Raw genomic sequence first — 20,582 nt, forward strand, 5'->3', positions numbered from 1 at the left:
TCATGCAGACAACACCTTCTCCTGAGGCACCTTCAAGCTGCCTGCAGTGACCCTCACATCGGGGAAACCATGCCTTTCTTAAGTAGGTGGACACATGAGCACTCTCCAGGGGTCAGTTTATGTCAGTTCATGGCTTCCTTCTGTCGGATGGGTTCCCCTGGCATCAAATCTGGGTGTGCGCACTGCCTGCAAGACACCGCCCCATCCCCGGAGGGAGACACAGCCCCTTCCCGTGCTGTGTAACTGCTGTACCCCCTGGGCCCGAAGGGCCCCCCGAGGCTCGGCTTGCTCTTCTGGCTGTGACGGAGTCCGAGTCAGAGCCGCCTTGCCAGCTCCCTCCAGCCAGCACTGCTCATGTGGCCTGCTTGCACACTTGACACCGGTGCCCTGCCTGGGCTGGAGCCTGCATCCTGGCTCATGTGGTGTGTGTGTGCGAGCCGCCGCGATCCTTACTGGGGGGGTGAGAGAGCGTGTGAAGTAGCCTACAGGCTGCTGACACGCAGACGGAAGAGAAGAAAGCACTGAGGGGCTGGTGAGCCACTGGGCCGTCGGGTCAGCTGATCAGGTCCAAGTGCCCCACCTGCTGGCCCCTCAGGTTATTAACTAAGCTCAAACTGTGGGCTAGGAAGGACATAACCTCTGCTGATTACAAAACCAGTCCTCGGGGGGAAAAAAAGGAACAGATCGAGACATGCACAGCTATTAATTCTGCAGTTAATATGCATTTTCTGGAAGCACGTGTGTCCTGTCGGCTGCTCAGCCCCCCAGACCCAAGACCACCCCAGCAGGGCCCACAGTGCTCTGGTGTCCTGCCGTTCTCAGGTTGTTTGAGTAGCACCCCCAGGCTCATGTCCCTCCTGGCTTTTCATTCAGCCTGCAGCTACACAATGTAGGGGGAAATGCTCTGGTCCCCAGGGCATCCCATGTCCAAGGGCCAGGGGTGGCTGGCAGAGGACGGGTGCAAAAGAACCGATGCAATCTGCGCCAACAACGCCAGCAGCCAGATGACAGCTTACAGCAGATTTGAAGGTTCTTTGCGAGCTGGCGGCTGAAGCACACATACATACTCTCAAGTCCCACTCGCAGCTGGGATGGGAGAGCCTGGTCTACCTTAATCCCAGAGTGATGCGCCCTTACGGGGGAGGGTCTGAGGCCTGCCCCGGGACCCAGCCCCCGCCCTGCCCTCGGCGCAGAATGAAACAGGCCAGGTCCATCAAGCACAGGCAGGAAGGTTTAATCGGTTTCTCACACAAGGCAGTAACAGCAAGTGGCACAGTGACGGTCACACACGGCTTAAGAAATGGGGCAGCGGAAGGTGGCAGGGGTGTGACCACAGCCCCAGAACGTGGGCCTCCCCAGCAGACCTCCACAGCTCCGGTGAAGTGCACATGTGAGCAAATCCTCCATGGCCTGATTCTGTGAGCATCAGGACCTGGGGTGCGGGCAGAGCCCGTGGCATCCAGATCCAGCATGCAAGGAGGCAGAGCCCCTGGAACGGTGTTTCCCACCCCGTGTCTCCATCAAGCCCGTGGCGAAGCACGCTGGCCTGCTCCCCGGCTCTCTCCCCGGGGCAGCTGAGAGGGGCTCACCCACCCTTGCCACCAGCAGCCTGCCGTCCAGGCAGAGTGGAAAGTGGACTCCCTTCTGGGCCTGCTCAGTCCTTTCCAAGGTGGTCGCACTGGTGGAAACGGAGGGAGAGGGGAGGCGGGCCCCAAGTGTAAGACAGGAGCGGCAGGGGCATTCAGCCTCTCCAGCAAAGGCAGCGCCCCACCCTGGGCACATACTCCAGCATTGCCTCCCCAGCACCAAACTTCAGCAGTGTAACTTTAGTTGCTAAAACAAGAAAAGGCCTCAGCCACTTTCATTCCCCTGGGAAGCTGATTATCCTCTTGAAAAAGCAAATCCAACCTAACTGTGCATCAGCCAGCCTTGTCCTAGCCAAGGACCCCTAGATGCCAGACACAGGTGTCCTCCCCCATATCCCCCTCAGTCATCCTAGGGCCCCTTCAGCTGATCAGTCTGGAAACCTTGAGCCAGAGCACCCACGGAGCAGCTGCAGACACTGCCAGGAGGCCGGGAGCCCGCGCCAGCAGGCCAGCACGTGTGGTGCAGAAACACACAGTTCCCCAGGCTTCGCCACAGTTACCTGCCCGGACCCCAGAATCCAGAGGCTCATAACTAAACACAAGCTCGCTGCAAGGTGTGTGCAAGGTCTCAAAGGGGCCCAGCCGGTGGCTACACCTTCCCCACCTCCTTGGGGCAGGTGAGCTAAAGCTGCGGGGCCGGCTGCCCCAGTCAGTGCTGCGAGCTCTGCTTTCCTGTAGGAAACTGGGGAGCATCTCCCTTTTTGCACCTTTCCTTCCTCGCCCACCCCAAGCCATCACCACGATCCCCAGGGCCCTCCAGAAACAGCAGGCCATTGCCAGGGCGCCTAATCCCTGGGCAGGTTGGGGGGCGGGATCTGCAGGTCAGAGGGCTCCACGCCCCAGATGTCCCGGGCGTACTCTGTGATGGTCCGGTCACTGGAGAACTTGCCCGAGCAGGCGATGTTCCTGATGACCTTCTTGGTCCACTCCCTGGGGTTCTGCAGAGGGAAGAAGAGTAATCCCAGGTACCATGCAAGACAGCCTGCACTTGCAGAACTTCAGGACTGTTCCAGACAGGCTCTCAGCCCCTGGGCAGACTGATGAACAAAGACCAAATTGCAATCAACAGCTCACTGAAATGGGGGCCCTCACCGACCAGAAAAGCTACCAAATGCCTAGATACGGGGGCAAGGAGCCTGAAGAGGCCCTGGGCCTCAAAATGTGTCACGTACTCTGGGGCACAGCCCACCTGACAACACCACCAGGTGAGTACTTGCCAAGTGGATCCAGGGAAGACGGCCAACTGGCCTCCTGTCCACGGCTTCCCCCAGAGCCGGGCAACCACCCCTGGACTGAGCCAGCGTCAAGAGGAGGCTCCCCGAAAGGGCAGACTCAGTGAGGCCCACGTCAGGGGAGCAAAGGCACTCCCCAGAGCCCGGCCTAGTCACTTAGTTTCCCAGGCCCCCCCGTTCTTTCACGGGTCCCCAAGGGCAGAGAGCTTCCCTAAAGGTGGGGGAAGGGGGCCAGGACCGCAACACATCAGACACACAAATCCCTCAGGCCTCCTCCAAGAACCTGGGGAAGAAGCCATCTGACCCACCACTCTGCAGAGTCACATCACCACAGCCAGAGTCCTCGCCCACAGCCACCCCCGTGGGGCACACAGGCTGGGCATCCGGAAAACCCCAGCAAGGGCAGGAGTGGGTACCCAGGGACACCCTCCTTGACCCCCGCAAGCTCAGGCCCTGCGTCTTCCTGTGAAGCCCCACATGGACATGCCCACTCCCTCGTGGACACAGGCTGACATATGCCCCACAAAGAAACTGGGATGAGGGGTCCCCCCACGTCCACCTTCGCAAGGACTGTGGAGCTGGCCGCAGTGGTCTGGCCCTAGAGAGGCTACTCCTTACAGGTACGGGTCCCTCCCTCTACTTTACATGGAAGCCTGAACCTTTCCAAGGAAGCACTTGCTCTCATTTTCAAACACAGGCTTTCTGTGCGCACAAGTCATCCTGGCCCCGCATCTGCCCCCCACAGCCTCCCGGTCACACCCGCGTGGGGGCTCAGACCACAGGGTGGGGCACAACCCGTCGCCTCTGCCGTCCGCAGAAGGGAAATTTCTGTCCCGCTCATATGCGTTCTGTGGCAGCCGCTCAGAGGCTGTGCATAAACGTGCCAGCGTGGACAGTAGCCTGGCCCCAAGGGGTCACAAGGCACCAGCCTCTCCAGGGGACAGCAGAGGGACAACTGAGACGGTCTAAGGGGAAGATGATCGAGAAGCCCTAGGCAGCCGTGTCCACGTAGCTCAGCCCGCCGAGCCCCCAGCCACCCTGCCCCGGGCCACGAGGTGAACAGCAGCCTCCCAGGACTGGACCTCACAGACATCCCCCGGTGCTCCCCTGCCAGGGCCACCCCCGCAGCTCGGGTCCCTACCACCATACCCGGTACAGCTGGTCCACCTGGGCCTGGCACGCCACGTACGCTTCATAATCTGCAAACACCTTGAACCTGAAACGGGAGACAGGAGGCTAGGCCACTGGGGCAGGTGGTGAGTCCACGGTCAGGAGACAGGCCACCAGGCCCCAGCCATCCAGTCTTCACACTTTGGGATGATGGAGTCTTCCTGGCCACGGAGTAAGCTCTATGCGCAATACGTTGTCCTGGGCATACTATTCTACAGAAACCTTGTTTTCAGCCACTTCTTTCTAGCAGTGGTTGTCGACAGCGCACCTTCTGCACGCAGGTGGGGCAGAGCGGCCTGGGCTGGGCGGCTTCCTGCCGAGTCCGCTGCCCAGGAGAAGGGGCACAGGCGGACAGCAAGGCTCCTCTGGGCATCCATTCCCGGGCCCCACCGGGCGAGAACTGGTGATCTAGGGAAAGGACGCTGTGGACAACACCGCATGACTGATGAACAGGGAGCTGCGTTTCTGTTCATGGTCGAGTCACAGAGATGGTTCGTGCAACTGTGAACCGTGTTTCCTTGACCCCAGGCTGAGCCAGGGCCAGGTTCGCCGCCCTCTGCCGTGAGGGGCCGTGATGTGGTCTGACTGACGCTAGCTCGCAGCACTCACCGGAGAGCAACACAGGAAACCAACCCAAAGGCAGCTGAGTGGGGGACAGAGGTCAGTCCTCAGCACTGACCGGATTCAGCTCTTACCAATGGGGCGGAGCAAAGAACTGTCATGAGGGGGCAAGTGGCAGTGCTACCCTGTTGTGAATTAGTGAGTCCGTGAACCCTGTGTCAATGTGCTGTAATCAAACATTAACTACAACGTAATTTGTGTCACAAGTCAATTACGCTTTAAAGACTTGGGGTCACCACCGGCCAGCATCTGCCTCAGCTGGGACTGTGGGACTTTGGCTGTGGAGGCACAGCGCCCCCACCCTGCCCGGCCTCCAGAGGTTTCTGGGGCATCCTGCCCACACTCCCATTCTCCCTGGGGAAGAAGGGACTCTGGAATCGCCTCCGACCAGCCCCATGTGATACCACCCTCTGCTTGTCATGCCCTTTGGGGCGGTCAGGGCTGGGTGGGCCTGGGGCTGGACCATGAGCCAGGGACCCCCACCACCAGGGCTCCCCCAGCAGGTGAGCATCTCCGGAGGCTCCCGCAGGGCCTGGCTGACGGCTAGAGGCTCTGCCTGTGGGCTGGGTGGGGAGCAAACCTCGGCGTGGCCCAGGGTCACCCCCAAAGTGCAGTCCTCAGCCCACCAGGAGGAGCCACGTGTCTGAGCAGCCAGTGGGGGGGACGTGAAAACCAACCTGTCGTGGTTCAGCAGCATGTCGACCACGTCCCTGAAGCAGTCTGGGTCCTTGGGAGAGAAGAAGCCGCTGCTGATCTGGTCCACGGCCTGCTTCAGCTCAGGCAGGCGGTCACAGTACTCTCTGGCATCGTACCTGTGGGCGGGCGGGGTGAGCGGCGGGGCGCTTGTGCCGGCACTCCCTGGTGTGTCACGAGCCCCGGCTCCAGGCCTGTGGGCTGGGCTGGCCGCCCGGCCACATATGCTGCTGGGCCCCACAGAGGCAGCGATGTGCTGGACATGCACGATTGATCCCACAGCTCCCTGTTCTCAGAAATGCGATCACTGGAAGACTCAGGATCACACACATGCGTGGCGCCATCCTGTTCCTGTGAAGGCTGCCTGAGAACTTGCCCGTTGTGTGCCATCTCCACCCCACTCCCCTATACCCCACCCCCTCCAGCCCTGCCCCTAACCGTCCCCCCCCGCCCCCGTTCCTGCCATGACCCTGCCACCATGACAAAGGAAATGAGGTGTAAACCAGGCACAACCTGACACAACAGGTCATGGCCGTCAGGGAGTCTACGGGGAGGAAGCATTGAGCAGCTGTGTCATCCCAGGACACCGGGATGGGGCAGAAAGCCCAAACTGAGGGGCAGGTAGAAAAGGACACATGAGGGAGTGTGCTCTCAGGCTGGTTCGCTCTCAAGCTGTGACTCTTGGGTTTTCGCTCAGCTGGTACCTGAGGCCTCACCAATTCCCCTGAGCGCTTTTAGGCAATTAGGCAGCACTGTCTTTTCTTTTTCACTGTCGCTCAGAATCAGGCTGGGGCCAGACTCAAGAGCGTCTGAGGTCATGACATGTGAGGAAAGGCTGAGAAAGTGTCACAGGCCAGAGGAGACAGGACACGTGCTGTCTAAACACGGGGGTGCCCTGGATGGGATCCTGGGACAGAGAAGGACATTCACGGGAAAACAGTGAAACAAAGCATGGACTTTAATAAATAACAACGCGCTGCTATTGGTCAGCTAATTTTGACAATGTACCACTCTACTTAGAGGATGTAAGCAACAGGGAAACTGGCAGAAGGGTCTACAGAACTCTGTGCTATCTTTGCAACTTTTCTGTAAACCTGAGACTCCTCCAAGACAATAAGGTTACTTTACAGAATCAAGCCAGGGAATCTCAGCAGTAGGCCAGCCCCAAATCCCACACTGGCCCAGAGTACTTAGGGCTTTCACTCCAGAGACCGGGGCCTTCCACCCTTTTGAAAACACTCGCTTGGAACCCCACGGACTGGGCCAGTGGAGACCAGCACAGAACAGCCAGCTCCCGCCCAAACCAGCCCCCGGGACAGCCTGTGGGGTGCTCGGCACAGGAGCAGGCTTGGACAACATGCCCACAGGCACCCTCAGCTGTGAGGCAGGAATCTACCCCGGCAAGCGTGGGCCTGGCTCCCAGAGTGCTCTCAGCTCCCCCACCCCCAGGCCTCTGAGCAGTGCCCAGGATGCTGCTGTGCCCCCGACGGCACGGGGACAGACACACACACCCTTTCCGGTCCAGGGCCTCGACGTCCTCCACACGCATGCCAAAGATGAAGAGGTTCTCAGCCCCAGCTTCCTCGGCCATCTCCACGTTGGCGCCATCCATGGTGCCGATGGTGAGCGCCCCGTTGAGCATGAACTTCATGTTGCCCGTGCCTGAGGCCTCGGTGCCTGCAGTGGAGATCTGCTGGGACAGGTCTGCTGCGGGGATCACTGCAAGCAAGTGGGCAAGAAGGTATGTCACCACAGGCTGCTCACAGCATGAGAGCCGTGGGAAGTGTGTAGGGACACCACACGCTCACCTCCAGTCCACGACTGTGCTCCCAGAGCAGGCACCACCCCCTGCTCAGTCTAGGATGGGCCTGAGCCCTGCGGTCCACCCCTGCTGGCCTGTTTGGGCTTCCCTTCCTGATCCAGGGCAGCCTGTGTCCAAGCTGGTGACTCCTCAGAAGATCCCAGGTTGCAAAAGACCTTTATTCTGGAACCTCCCAGGGGCCAGGCCCAACCATAGTCTGGGGGCCCCTGGTTCTGGCTTTTGGTGTTATCATTCCCTTTCATCCCAGCAGGAGTTCTGTCTCATGCCATCAGCTCGTAAGACTCCTTAGAGCACTTCAAGAGGAATCTGGACTCACAGAACCAGAGAACTAGGAAGGTGGGGCAATTTCCTTGCGTTCACATGCATGCGAGTCACTCTATGCTATATGCAGACTGGGCACAGCCAGCCACGACGATGACCCAAATGCCGGGGCCCTGAGGTTTCTCCCTGGGGGGGCTCGCCATGCCTCCGGGATGTGGCTGGTGGGAAAGCTGCATCTTCCTACCCTGCCTTGGCATCCTATCCCTACACCCTCATCTTGTCCATGGAGCTGATGCTGCTTCCCCAGTCAGTGGCTGGCACTTGGGGTCAGCAAGGAGCAGAGTCCAGCCCTTCTTCAAGGTCAAGCCCAAGGAGCCAGGGTAAAGAGATACAGGCATCTCCAGCCCCCACGCAGCTCTACATGGAAAGCAGAGGAACACGAGCTAACGTGACAGTGGACACACTGCTACAGCAGGTTCAAGCACTGGGGGAGCACTTGGGGGGCCCAGACCCCAGCCCTGAGGTCCCAGACCAGGCACCCCAAGTTCAGTTCTAAAGATGTCCAGGAGCCAGCCGGCCCCACATAACAGTGAGGAGGGGCCGTTCCAGGCGGCAAAGGGCTTGACAAAGATGTGCCAGAAGCTCAGTGAAGAACTAACCACAGTACTGACCCTGAACCACGTATGGTCTGTGACAGCCGAGGGACCACACAGACAGTCTGATGAGCTGGCCGAGCTGGCGGGAGAGGGGAGTGAGTCAGCCTGCACGTCGCTTGTCCATGCAGAAGGTGGCAGCTGGCCTGCCTGAGATACACAAGTGCCTACTCAGAGCCAGGATGCCAGGCGCAGGCTTCCCACCTCTTGGTTCCTGCCAGGACCTCCAGAAGTGGCCAGTCTAGAAAGCCCTGTCCAGCTCAGGACAGTCATGCTCCAAGGCATGTTTGGCTGTAGGAACTTCTCCAGATGACAGCATACACCCTTGGAGGAACAGCCCCAGACTGACCTCTCAACAAGGGGGCGTGATATCAGGCCCTAAGCTGCCCTTGGAAAGGACAGAAGAGGCAGGTGCCAGCTCAGATCAGAAGTGGGTAATGCCCTTGAGAGCACACAGATGGTGACGGCAGAAGCATCCTCTGGGGGTGGGACAAGGGAGGGAGGAGGCCGACCTGGAAGGATATCCCACCAGCAAGAGCGGCTCTAAGAGCAGAAATGAAAGCCGGGGAGCAGGGGAAGGGGGAGGACCGAGGTCACAGGCAGAAGTGAAAAAGTACAGAGACAAAGGATGTCTGAAGTTGAGAGTAGTTCTCTGCACTTGGTGATGGGCAGAGAGCTTCCCCGCAACCTTTCACTGCAAGCATGAAGGCCCCCTCCGGCTGGCAGAGCCTGGTGTCCAGGACAATGACGACCCACCAGCAGCAATGACCACCCACACTGCACCCAGGCAGGGGTGGGCTTTCCTGTCTAACACGGCTGCCCTGGGCCTACCTTTCTCAGCCAAAGACACTCGGTAGTTTTCCAGGAAGATCACTTTGAGCTTGTCCCCCACAACTGGATCATGGTTGACGACATTGCCGATGGATGTGACCAGCTTGATGACCATCTTCGCCATGTGGTAACCGGGGGCCGCCTAGAGAGGGAGGGGAAGTTCAGTACGAACACACCTGTGCTCAGGGCAGTGCAAGGTCCTCGGAGGGTCCGGGGGACCGTGCTGGGTCACTGAGGTCACGCCTGCCTGTCCTGCCTGTCTGGCAGACAGCTTCATGACGGAGGACCCTGCTTCCCCAGGGCATGACGCCCGCCCATGACCCTACTCCAGTGAGAGCCTCTCCCAACGGCCGCCTCAGCCTGTGCTGAAACCTGTTAGCCCCAAACTTGTCTCTGACTCAAGTCAGTTCTTCAGCAATGAGGAGATAAAAGGAGAAGGGCTTTAAGAACTACCAACTTACAGGAAACACAGGGAACTAAGGACCATACTGGAACATGCCAGACAGATATCTGGAAGACACACAACCCAATCTCTGTAACAGACCAGTTGCAGTGAGAGAGAAGAGGTAGGCATGGGGGAAGCTACTGATAATGAGATGTAGCAGACAGCAAGCTATCGCCAGGCGAGGCCCTTGCCAGGGTCCGGACTCAAACAATCTGCTCCAGATACTTGTAACTTTACTGTGTACATGCGAAGACGGAACCGTGTGGTGGTGTTAAAAAGAGTCTGTTTCTGTGGCGCTTTGGGAGGAAAACAGCATTGGGAACGTGTGTGAAGTATTTAGAGGTGAGGCGATACTATGCCTGGAATTCGCTGGGAAACGGTCCCGCAGGAGTCTGGGATAGGTGTATGTCCACGTTTTCTACTTTTCTCTAGGCTGAGGAATGTTAATAATGAACATTTAAAGAACTGCACCTCTAAGAAATGCGCCCTGGGTAATGACAAAGGAACCGACAGGTGCTGGGGCAAGGGCCGGGGCCCAGCTGGTGGCCCTGAGCTGCTGGCGGAGTCTCCCTGGCCCCAGGCAGGTGCTCGTACCTCCCGCCTACCCTCACGTGTGCAGAGCAGGAAGTGCCCAGGCTCCACCCCGTAGCCCCCATAAAGAAGCTGCACCCCAGTGTCCTTATGTTCCCTGATGACACTGAGGCCCTTGGGGAAGAGCGGCATAGGGTGGGGAAACAGGCCCTAGAGCACAGAACACGAAGAGGAGGCCCACCAGAGAGTGATGGGAACACAATGGAACTCCATGACACATGCCAAAGCAGGCGCTGTTGTGAATAAAATGAAAAAAAGCTCGGCTGAGCTCCCAGCGGGTGCCCATCTGGCCGAGGAAGCAGCCAGGCATCTACGTCTGCTCACCGAGTGCAGGGGAGTGAGGGGGCAGCATGCCGGGGCCTGACAGCGGGGCACAGGTGTGGAAGGGTGGTGGCTACGCAAGGAAGGGCACTGCCCCATCAGATGGAGGGGAGCAAGCCCGCTGGGGCTGAAGACCCCCACTCCCACGTGCTTGGCAGGCAGGGGTCCCATTCAGCTCTCTCCTATTGCTGTGCTGATGGACACGAAACCAACTCAGTCCACAAGCACATCCGGGGAAGCAGAGGCCTCCGGCATTCCGTGCGTATGGCAGCTCTGAGCCACCGCAGGGTGCAGCCCACTGGGCAGCCGGCACTCCAGTTAGGACCCAGTTTGCACGGACAAAAAGCATGGTGGTTTGTGCATTCAGGCTAAATATCAAGCAAGGAGCAAAGAGGACATCACCTCACCTTGCCCCCGATCATGACAGTCCTGGGCACAAAGGCCTTGGCTGGGTCCTTCTTTATTCCTGCAGGACAAACAAGAGATTCAAATAAGGCACTAAAGCCAGACAAACCCCTGCTTTGGGACATGGTGTGGTGACCAGCATCCTCGGAGATCAACCCCGACACGGGGGGTAGGGTGCAGCTGCTGGGCCCCCGTGCACCTGCTGGGAACTCTCACTTACAAAAGGGGCATGAGCCCCTAGATTCTGCATTTATATCCCACTTTGGTGAGGAAGGAGGCCAGAAACAAACTCTTCCAAAAGGCTCACAGGAAAAGCTGCACCTCTGTTTCCAGAACAGCCCAAAGCAGGAGGCTGGCTTGGGTCTAGTCACTGACCATCAAGGCCCTTGCACATGATGGACACTTGGAAAAGACGGGACCCTGGGATCATGGTAATGGCACCATCAGCCCAGAAGGGTGTCAGGCGAGACCCCAAGTTTCCCCCTACCCTCGCCGTGACCAGAGGTGAGGAGCTCTCCCAAAGCTCTCCTGCACAGGGCAGCCCGAGGGTCAAGGTACAGCAGCAGGCTCACCTGCAGCCCCAGCCAGGCCGCTGGCGCTCAGTGTCAGTGTGTATGGGGAGATGCTGGAGGGAATCTACAAAGAGGGGTGAGGCAGCCCTCCACCACATTCACCAGAGGTCAGGAACCGACCGGAGCAGTGAGAATCGTGGCTGAGCTTTTAACAACTGACTCCAAGTCCTACCAAGAGCATGCTCGTCCCTTAGTTCTGAAATTTCCCACTCCCAGAAATCAGACCGAATAACAGGGAAAAGAGGAAAAAATAAAACACAAACTACATTTTCACCAAAACCCAGAAAGAGGAAAAACACACAAACTCCAGGTCACTGAGCAAGCTGTGCCAGATCATGGGGTGGGTGGGGGATACGGCTGCAAGGGCAAGCGGTCTCAGGACCCAGCCTCTCCAGAGGAGCTGTCAGCAGGGCTGGCGTCCTGGGGGACAGGAAGGAGTGTGGGGGCCAGGAAAGCAGATCTCACCTGTACCTCTCCTTTAGGGAAACCTGCTTAGAGGATCTGACATTGTGGGGCAGAGGCCCCCAGAGCAGAAATCAGGGGGCCAGGACGGTGGCCTAATGAGCCAGCCTGGGCTTGGAGAGACGGGGGCCACAGTCTCACAGACGGGCCACGGCTGCGTGGAGGAAGCCTGCCGCTGCCCTGGGCTCCATGAAGCCCCTGCTGGTTGCCCCGGGCAGTGCAGTGCACGCAGATCTGAACAAACGCCAATACATGGCTTTGCCACAGACAAGAAGCGATTCCCTGTAAGAATCTCCAACCTGCGACGGCCATCAGCTCGGAAGAGTCCACAGAGCCGAAACTGAGCTCCTGGGGGGAGGGCAGGACATGGGAGTGCATGAAATGAGAACTGGCAGGACACAGGAGTGAAAAGAAGCCAAGAGGGAGATGAGAGAGAAAAACACACACAGAGGATGGAAACGAGAAACGTAGACAACACAGCAGAAAAGAAAAGATCTTTGGAAATGTTCAGAGAGAACTCAAGAGACAAGAAGATAGAGAGAAGGAAGCCAACACACACCTCACTCGAGCCTGGGAAGAAGGAAGCCAAAACAGTGGCACCAAACAAATGTTTTAAATGCACTTCAAGAAACCTTTCTAGAAATAATGCAAGAGCTCAGTGAATGCATTCGGAATGCCCTGAGCGTCCGGGAAAACTGACCCACAACATTCAGCACCAAGACCCAGCCCAATGACATCAGCACAGGCCCTCAGGACACCACGACATGCCAACGCCCTCCCCGCCACCCCAGCTCTGGACAGTGCAGGCCGGACCTCAAAGATGCTCAGGGAAAGGAAGTGAAGCCAGGAATGTCACCTGCAAACGGTCCTACGTGCTGTGAACAAGCAAGAACTTGGAGCGCAGTTCACACGAGCGGCTGCCGTGAACCGGAGGGAAAGCCAGGCAGAAGAGCAGAGCAGGACAGCTTTGCAGAAACTGGTGGTGAGCACGGAATGTGTTCACCCACGCGCCAAGATGGAAATGGAGGCGGGGACTGGGAGAGCAGAGCAGAGCGTCACGGCGGTCAGCGGTGACCAGGGAGATAGCACGTGTGCAGCCCGGGGAGCAGACGGGGCGGAAATGCCACCAGCCCTCAGCGGCCCGCCCGGAGGAGAGCTGGGCTGGCAGGATGCCACGGGATGCCAGCAAGCCCAGAAGCCACACGTACTTGGAAGCACATAGGCCCACGCAGGGACTGGGACGGCGCGGGGCGAAGGGCAGGGGTGCCCAGTGACGTCCCAGCTGCTCACAGACAGGGGACTGCCAGGGTGGGTCCAGCAGAGGCCCAGGGACAAAGAAAAGGCAGAAAATCACCACCACAAAAGAGAACAACACTGTGGAGCGCCTCCTTCGGCCACATACACAGGCGGGCCGCTGGGGCCCTTCCTGGAGGACCCGCACCAGGAGTTTCGGAAACACTCAGCCATCAACGTTGTCTATCCTGTCACCTAACTGTCTCACAAGCGAGTGGCTTCCTCCACCTGACCAGGTCTTACGAGGAGCTTTGCATCCTGAATAGAGTATTTGTGGTTCCTTGGTTTTCAAAATTAAGAGTCACTATATTAAATTACAAAATTCTAAAATCTTAAGTTTTTCCTAAGGCTTTATTACATTTATAAATCTAGCAAATATTCATATTTACTTTTAGGGGCTCTTTGATTCATGTTTGCTCCCATAATTGAACTGCTGCAATAGTTTAAGGTACGTGTATAGGTTTAACACGTGCTGTTTTATTTTTGGTAAGTGTACCTTAAATGTCTCTAATAAGTAAGACCTTTCCAAATAACTCGCCGTCAGTGTAGCGAATAACAACAAAGTGTGAACTAAGCACTAGACGGAACCTAGCAGCCAGCCCCCGAGTCCGGCGAGGAGCCGCCGTGCGCGCTGGGGCCGCGGTGGGACCGGCACACTCACGGTTGTACAGGGTGACGATATGCAGGCAGTTCAGCAGCTGCCGCTTGTACTCGTGGATCCTCTTCACATGCACGTCGAACATGGAGGAAGGGTTGATTTTCACCTTATATTTCTTCTCCAGGAAGGCAGAGAACTTCAACTTGTTTTCCTGGGGAGAAAAAAGGATAAGGATGGTCAAACCCCGAGCCCCCAAGGTCCGACTAAGGCTCTGGCTTTCTAGCCATGCAGCAGGGCAGGGGCTCCCGGAGGCCTTCTGAGGATGGGGGGCTGGGGAGCGGGGTGCTGCAGGTGGGCACACACCAGAAGTGGCAGAAATTAACGGGAAAGTAGACCGGAAAGCAAACCTACACAGAAGCAGAAGGGTAAGAAAAAGGAGAACAACAGCTACTGTGAGTGTGATGTCAAGGGACACAGATGGGGGCAGGCAGGGAGAGAAGACTCAAGGTGAAAGACTCTTTCTGGGCCCTAAGACCACGTGGCGGCCCAGCAGAGAAGCAGGCTCAGGAGGGGCCGTGTTCTTGGTCATGGTGGCCACCTGTCAGGTTTGGAGGGCTCCAGGGGCCCCAGCCTGTCTGGCTGTGAGGCTGGCTGCCCTGGCCATGCAACCCAGCAGCATGCCGCGTGCAGAAACGCCAGGACTGGATGGACTTCCAGGGCACCTCCCGTGGATGAGCTCTTCCTGCAGCTTGAGGCAACGCGTACTTGGACTGCTCTGGGGTCTGCACCCGCCTGCCCACCTGCCGCTGACCCGAGGGCTGAGTGGGGTGGGTGGCCGCTGGCTCGGACACTCAGATATGCAGGACTGCTGTCCCACACCGGGCCTACCTGCTTGACCTTGGCCACATCCCTGATGAGTGCCTCGTCATCAACCAACGGCAACAGCTTCTTCAGTTGGCTCAGGTCAGTCAGGAAACCCTCCCCGATTTTCTGTAGAATCGTAAAGGGACACATGGTTTCTGCTCACTGTGGGACCTGTCTTCCTGGAGCCTGTCCTCCCATTTTGTCATCCCTGTCTCTGCTTTCCTCCCTGGATCTGCTCCAGCTTGACCCCAGGCCTGCCTCTCTCTCACAACACCCAGCTATCAGAAAACACCCCCACACCATGGCCACAACCACCACGGGCAGCCCCACCCCAGGCTCCCTCTCAATAGGACCTGGGTTTGCTCCTGACCAGTACGTCGCAATCTGTTGAAGCTCAAACACCCCCAACAATCATGCAAGCCTCCCCTGTCCCCTTCACAGACATGTCCCAAACCTGGGGGCCACCTGTGGCCCAGCAGCTCCTCACCCACTCCCAAGGCTCTGCACCCTCCAGCCACTTCCTGGCCCTGACCTCTCTGCACTACAGCAGGGCGGTCAGTCCAAACGCACCTCTCATCAAGCACCCCCACTAAGTCTGCCTGTTGCTAACTTAGGATCACGAGGAAAAGTCCTGGCCTCCAAACGCCCTGGCCATTTCCAAGGACTGTCCTCCATCTGACTGCCTCACCAGGCACTAGCCCTGCTGGCCTTCCAGCTCCCGGGCGGGCCATGCCCCTCCACCAAAGGAGCAGAGATTCAGTGCTCTTGGCTCCCTCCTGTTAGCCCTTCGGATCTGTGCTCTGCTATCCCTTTTCCAGGGATGCCCTCCCTGACACAAGCAGCCCAGACTGGCAGTGTCACTAGGCACCACCCTCCAGCCAGCTGCTGCATTCTCAAGGCCGGCACAGCACCTGGTGTGTAAAAGCACCCATCTCCTCCTTCCTTCCTACACGAGCGCATGAACGATCAGTTTACCCCTGCGTCTCTGCCTCACAGAACCTCTTCAGGGGGCTCTTCTGCGGCTGCGGCTCAGCTGGGTGGCCCCCTCCAGCCCTTCCCGAAACCCAGAACCTCACTTCTTTTTTTTTTTTTTTAAAGATTTTATTTATTTATTTGACACAGAGAGAGACAGCCAGCGAGAGAGGGAACACAGCAGGGGAGTGGGAGAGGAAGAAGCAGGCTCCCAGCGGAGGAGCCTGACGTGGGGCTCGATCCCAGAATGCCAGAATCATGCCCTGAGCCGAAGGCAGACGCTTAACAACTGCGCCACCCAGGCGCCCCCAGAACCTCACTTCTGAACTCCTGCACAAGCCGTTGGGGCCACTGACTGACTGCGCAGTCTGGCCCAGCACTCCCGTGTCTGACCCCACACGTCCCCAGCCGGGAGCCACTGCTGGTCAACGCACAAAGGGCGATCGCTACCCACTCGGCACCTGCTGGGGATGGGCCTGAGGGCCCTGGCAACAGCTGAGGCTCTAGCTGCGTGTGCAGCTCCCTGGGGACTCAAAGGCAGCAGGTCTCACCTCCACGATGGTGTCGGCCAGCCCTGGGTTACACAGTAGCAGCCACCGTCGCGGTGTGATGCCATTTGTCTTATTCTGGAACTTCTCTGGCTCCAGCTCATAAAAATCCTTAAAGCTAAAACAGAAAACAGGCAAGTATCACAAGTCCTGTGTTTTGAACAAGGTGAGCAAGAGAACATAAGGAAATCCCTGGAAGATCATGAAACTCAGTTTTTCCATTTTCTAAATAGCACAGAGCAGTCAGCGTCACTGCACGCCTACAACAGCGGGCACAGGGCAGTCAGCGTCACTGCACGCCTGGACAACAGCGGGCACAGGGCAGTCAGCGTCACTGCATGCCTGGACAACAGCGGGCACAAAGCAGATGCTTTTCAGAGCACTGCACATCTGGCCGCAGAGTGAGAACCACACAGGGAGTGGAACCTGGCCATCTCCCAGGTGATCGTGACATTGGACAGGGTAAGGGTTGCAGAGCTGGAGAACCGGGGTTCAGCTTCCTCATCTGTAAAATGGGGACACACCCCACTGACGGGCTTGCTGTGGGGATTAAAGACGATTACACACAGCGCCCTTGGGTCAGCACTAGGAACACAGAAGCCTCCAGACACACTTGGTGTAGGGTCCACCTGGTGCTCATGGAGGTGCTTCGCACACATCCGGGTCAAGGATGGAGGGAAGGAGTTCCAAGATCGCGTCCCACCGGGAGAGGGAGGGGAAGCATGAGATCTGACCTAAGAATTCCTCCTTCCTCTCGCTGATGAGGCCTAGATCTTCCGGCCCTAACCTCCATGCTGTCTAGGCATGGGACACTGGTCCTGAAGTGGGGCACTCCCGGCTCCTGGCCAGCAGCAAGGTGGCTCCAGGAGGGAGCCAGAAGAGAGGAGGGCACTGGTGACAAGAAGGCTCAGTACCGCATCACCCGCCGAGCTGGAGCCCTCGGTGTCTTTAGCCACCAACGGATATCCCCTAGGCAGTTCGGTCAGGGCCCATGAGGGCAGCAGAGCAAGTGTGGAACGTGGGCTACAGGCCCCAGCCACCGTGGGTATGGCTGCCAACAGTCCCCAGGGGCAGATCGGGGGTCAGGAAGGAGACACACCCAGCTCAGGGCAAACGCTGGCCCCACTCACACTGACTGCTTCACAATCTCCGAGTGGATCCTCGCTACGCCGTTGACAGCATGGGACCCGATCACACACAGGTGGGCCATGTTAATGCGCTTGCAGTCCCCTTCCTCAATCGCAGACATCCTCCGCAGGCGGTCCACGTCCCCGGGGAACAGGGCGGCCACGTGCTGTTGCCAAGACAGACAGCCATAAGGAGGCCCAGGAGCCCACGTGGGAGGGAGGCTCCACCTCCTCCAGGAAAACCCTGGGGTTGCCGTACCCAGAATGCATGCGAGCTCCCAGGACACACCTCCCAGAGCCCTGAGAGCGGGAGGAAGCCCCTCCGAGCTGCCGCCACCCAGGGAATGGCCTGCGCTGGCTGCAGGACTCGGCAAACCTGTCCTGCCAGGGGCAGACAGTCGGGGGACCGTGGCGCTGAGCTGTGCCACCTGACTCACAAGGACAAGACGAGAGTGCTGCCCTCCTGGCCTAGGCAGGGTCTAGCCACAGTCTGACCAGTGCTGAATGGCTACTTTTTCACCAAAAGCTTAAAAAACTGAAGTACAGGGCACCTGGGTGGTCCGTCAGTTAAGTATCTGACTTGGGCTCAGGTCATGATCCCGGGGTCCTAGGATCGAGCCTGGTGTTGAGCCCCAGTCAGGCTCCGTGCTCACCGGGAAGTCTACTTCTCTCTCTCTCTCCCTCTGCCCCTCTCTCTCAAATAAATTATTAAAAAATCTTTTAAAAAAACTGAACTACAAACACATCTGGATTCTAAGTTGCCCTTTTCGTGTACCGTTCTCCTCTCTGCAGGTAACAGAGAAAAAGACAAATGCTGCTTTGTTTTCAAATCACCCAAATGCCGCTATGATGTCCCAGGACAAAGACATTTGGAGAACAGACACATCTGAGCCCCACTCGGGAATGGAAATGTTTTAAAAAGACCTGAATCCATGACTCCCACATATACTGCCGGGGTCTAGGTGTGGGAACTAGACATCGCCTTTGCTGGGTGACAGCCCCTGGACCCCAAAGTCCTCTGCTGGGCAGAGGATATTCAAGAAATAAGGCACCTGTCCCAGGCCAGATGATTCCATGTGGAGGATGGGAGGGCCCCGCCCCTCGCCCACCATCTCCATCCCTGATCACGACAGGAGGGGTGGTCATGCAGCAACCCCCAAGCTCCCACCCACAGCCCTGCTGCTCACATCTAGGTGCCTCTGGTTGATGGCATAGATGATCTCCAGGTGCCGTGGCAGGAGCTTCTCAAACATGGACACAGGCCAGCGCTCCAAAGCCTCAGGTAACACGGTGTGGTTGGTGTATGCACAGGTCTTCTTTGTGATTTCCCAGGCCTAGAACATTCCAGAACATTCCGATGTGTTTTTGCTGAGGAACAGTTCTTCCACCAGATGCCTAGACAAGGGGCAGGTCCAGGATCAAAGCGAGATGTTCAGATCCCACCAGAAACGGGCCCAGCCAGCTAGCTGTACATCTCTGTGCTCTGGGGCCTGTCTAGAGCCTTCTCAAAACCTACAAGTGAGCCCCATGCCCTTCACTCTCCAGACATGACCATGAACATTCTAGCTCCTGACAAAGCATACACACATAAATGAGTAACGTTTACCTCACCACCTGAAATCACTCACTGAGTCACTTTTCTTCTGTGAACCATTTTTTATTGGTGAACAAAGCAGAACACCAAACGATTTTCTACTTTATTTCCACCCAACTGATCTCACACCCAGTCCAACAACACTGGGCAACTGTGTGACCTCCCTCCACTGGCCAGGAATGGATGGGACCACAGGGGGGCTGCCCAGTCCCACCTGGAAGTGCACCCCAAACCAGAGAGGGGCTCTGGGTTCTACATGATGTAAAAGCTGTTCTAGAGTTTTACACGTTGATTTAAACTAGATCAAGAAAATCCTACTCTACACGGATCTAGGACCAAATGAGTCAGGAAAACAAACATAAAAATGTAAACAGTGTGTTTCTTTACCCTTAATACTTCTGGGGGTTTTGCCATAATTCTAAGATGAGAAAATGTGAGAAGCTCTAAGAAGTGTCTTCCAGAAAATTGTTCCTGTGTGCCTTTGTACCACTGCCCGTCCATGTTGTCCTGGTCCCTTGGGAGAAACCCCAGACCCACTCCTGGAACGTCTTCCTCCCCACAGCTCTGTCTTCTCAGGGACAATGCCCCTTTCTCCCTAGGCCACAGGGGTAAGGCCCTCCTCATCATCCTGGGGCCAGCTCAGTACTCACCACTGTTTCTGGGACAGGCTTGAAGGTGAAGGGGACACTGTCACCCCACATGCAGATCTGTGGGGGACACCATCACCCCACATGCCAGGTCTGCAGGGGACACCATCACCCCAGGTGCCCAGGTGTCTGTGGGGGACACTGTCACCCCATATGCCCAGGTCTGTGGGGAATACCGTCACTCCATATGTCCAGCTCTGACAGGGAGACTGTCACCCCACATGCCCATCATCGTGGGGACACCATCGCCCCATGTGCCCAGCCCTGTGCCCTTGTCTTCAGTACTCACCTTGTCCCAGTCCACTTTCTCCATGTCCACCAGTATCCGCATGAGCTCAGGGATGGCAAGGGCTGGGTGGGTGTCGTTCAGCTGGATGGCAACCTGCAGTTTATACAGGGCAACCCCCCTCACTCCCCTTGCCTGCATGGGTGCCACCGTGGTCAGTGTGGACAGAATGGGGATCCTCAGCCGCCCACCCCTGAGGGCCTGGTGCATAGGGTTGACAACGGGAGCTGAAAGCATGGCACACGTGCCGAGCCCTGCATGACAACCAGCCACAGGGCAGGGAGCGCAACAGGGCCACAAGGGCCATGGGCAGGGGGGGCAGGAAGACCCCATGGACGGGCTCCACAACAGGACCTTCGGCCTGCCTCCAAGGCCCTCCTCATGCTCTCACAGCAACCCCTGACACAGAATGTTCCTCTCACCTAGGATATGTTGGCTTTGTTTAAAATCATGGAACCCAGCCTGCCAAATGCATCACGCTTTGCCCACGGGAACCTTTTGCAGCGTCCCTTGCTGCTCCTAAGAATGCCTTGTGTGGCCCTGGTCAGGGAGGAGGGTCCTGGCCGCTGATGACAAGGAGACCAGGATGGGGGGGGGGGGAACTGCTGTCCTGCCCATCCCCCTACCTACCTAAGCCCCAGCCTTGAGGAAGAAACCGGGCCTGGGAACATCCTGCCCTTCTGCACCAGGCTCAACACCCATCGACAAACCAACCTTGTCTGGGAATGTCTCAAAACAGGTTCTCACTGGGTCCCGGCAGCCGAACTTGGAGGACTTAAAGCGGCGGATGATGTCCTGGAGGGTGGCAGCCACCACAAAGTACTCCTGCTTCAGGCGGAGCTCCTTCCCCTCAAAGAACTGCAGACATGGGACAGCACTGGCACCGACAAAGCCAGGGGGCCGCCAAAGGCCCTCGAGGGAGTCCCCG

At 57.7% G+C, this 20,582-nt stretch overlaps 1 protein-coding gene across 2 annotated transcripts in view; it reads right to left on the reverse strand.

The window, feature by feature from the left end:
* Window positions 1–1,211: 1,211 nt before the first annotated feature.
* Window positions 1,212–20,582, reverse strand: part of PYGB (glycogen phosphorylase B) — a 43,979-nt gene continuing 24,608 nt past the window's right edge. For both annotated transcript variants that reach the window (XM_034662353.1, XM_034662354.1), the window contains 13 exons: window positions 20,369–20,512; window positions 19,658–19,750; window positions 18,315–18,461; window positions 17,131–17,294; window positions 16,004–16,118; window positions 14,505–14,606; window positions 13,680–13,827; window positions 10,694–10,752; window positions 8,930–9,071; window positions 6,874–7,081; window positions 5,347–5,481; window positions 4,028–4,094; window positions 1,212–2,584 (listed from right to left, as the gene is read on the reverse strand). In XM_034662353.1, the coding sequence (XP_034518244.1) occupies window positions 2,432–2,584; window positions 4,028–4,094; window positions 5,347–5,481; window positions 6,874–7,081; window positions 8,930–9,071; window positions 10,694–10,752; window positions 13,680–13,827; window positions 14,505–14,606; window positions 16,004–16,118; window positions 17,131–17,294; window positions 18,315–18,461; window positions 19,658–19,750; window positions 20,369–20,512 (1,677 nt within the window). In that variant the 3' untranslated portion in view covers window positions 1,212–2,431. The remainder of the gene's footprint in view (window positions 2,585–4,027; window positions 4,095–5,346; window positions 5,482–6,873; window positions 7,082–8,929; window positions 9,072–10,693; window positions 10,753–13,679; window positions 13,828–14,504; window positions 14,607–16,003; window positions 16,119–17,130; window positions 17,295–18,314; window positions 18,462–19,657; window positions 19,751–20,368; window positions 20,513–20,582) is intronic.

Source organism: Ailuropoda melanoleuca, chromosome 6 (genome assembly GCF_002007445.2).
Source record: "Ailuropoda melanoleuca isolate Jingjing chromosome 6, ASM200744v2, whole genome shotgun sequence".
Lineage (NCBI taxonomy): Eukaryota > Metazoa > Chordata > Mammalia > Carnivora > Ursidae > Ailuropoda > Ailuropoda melanoleuca.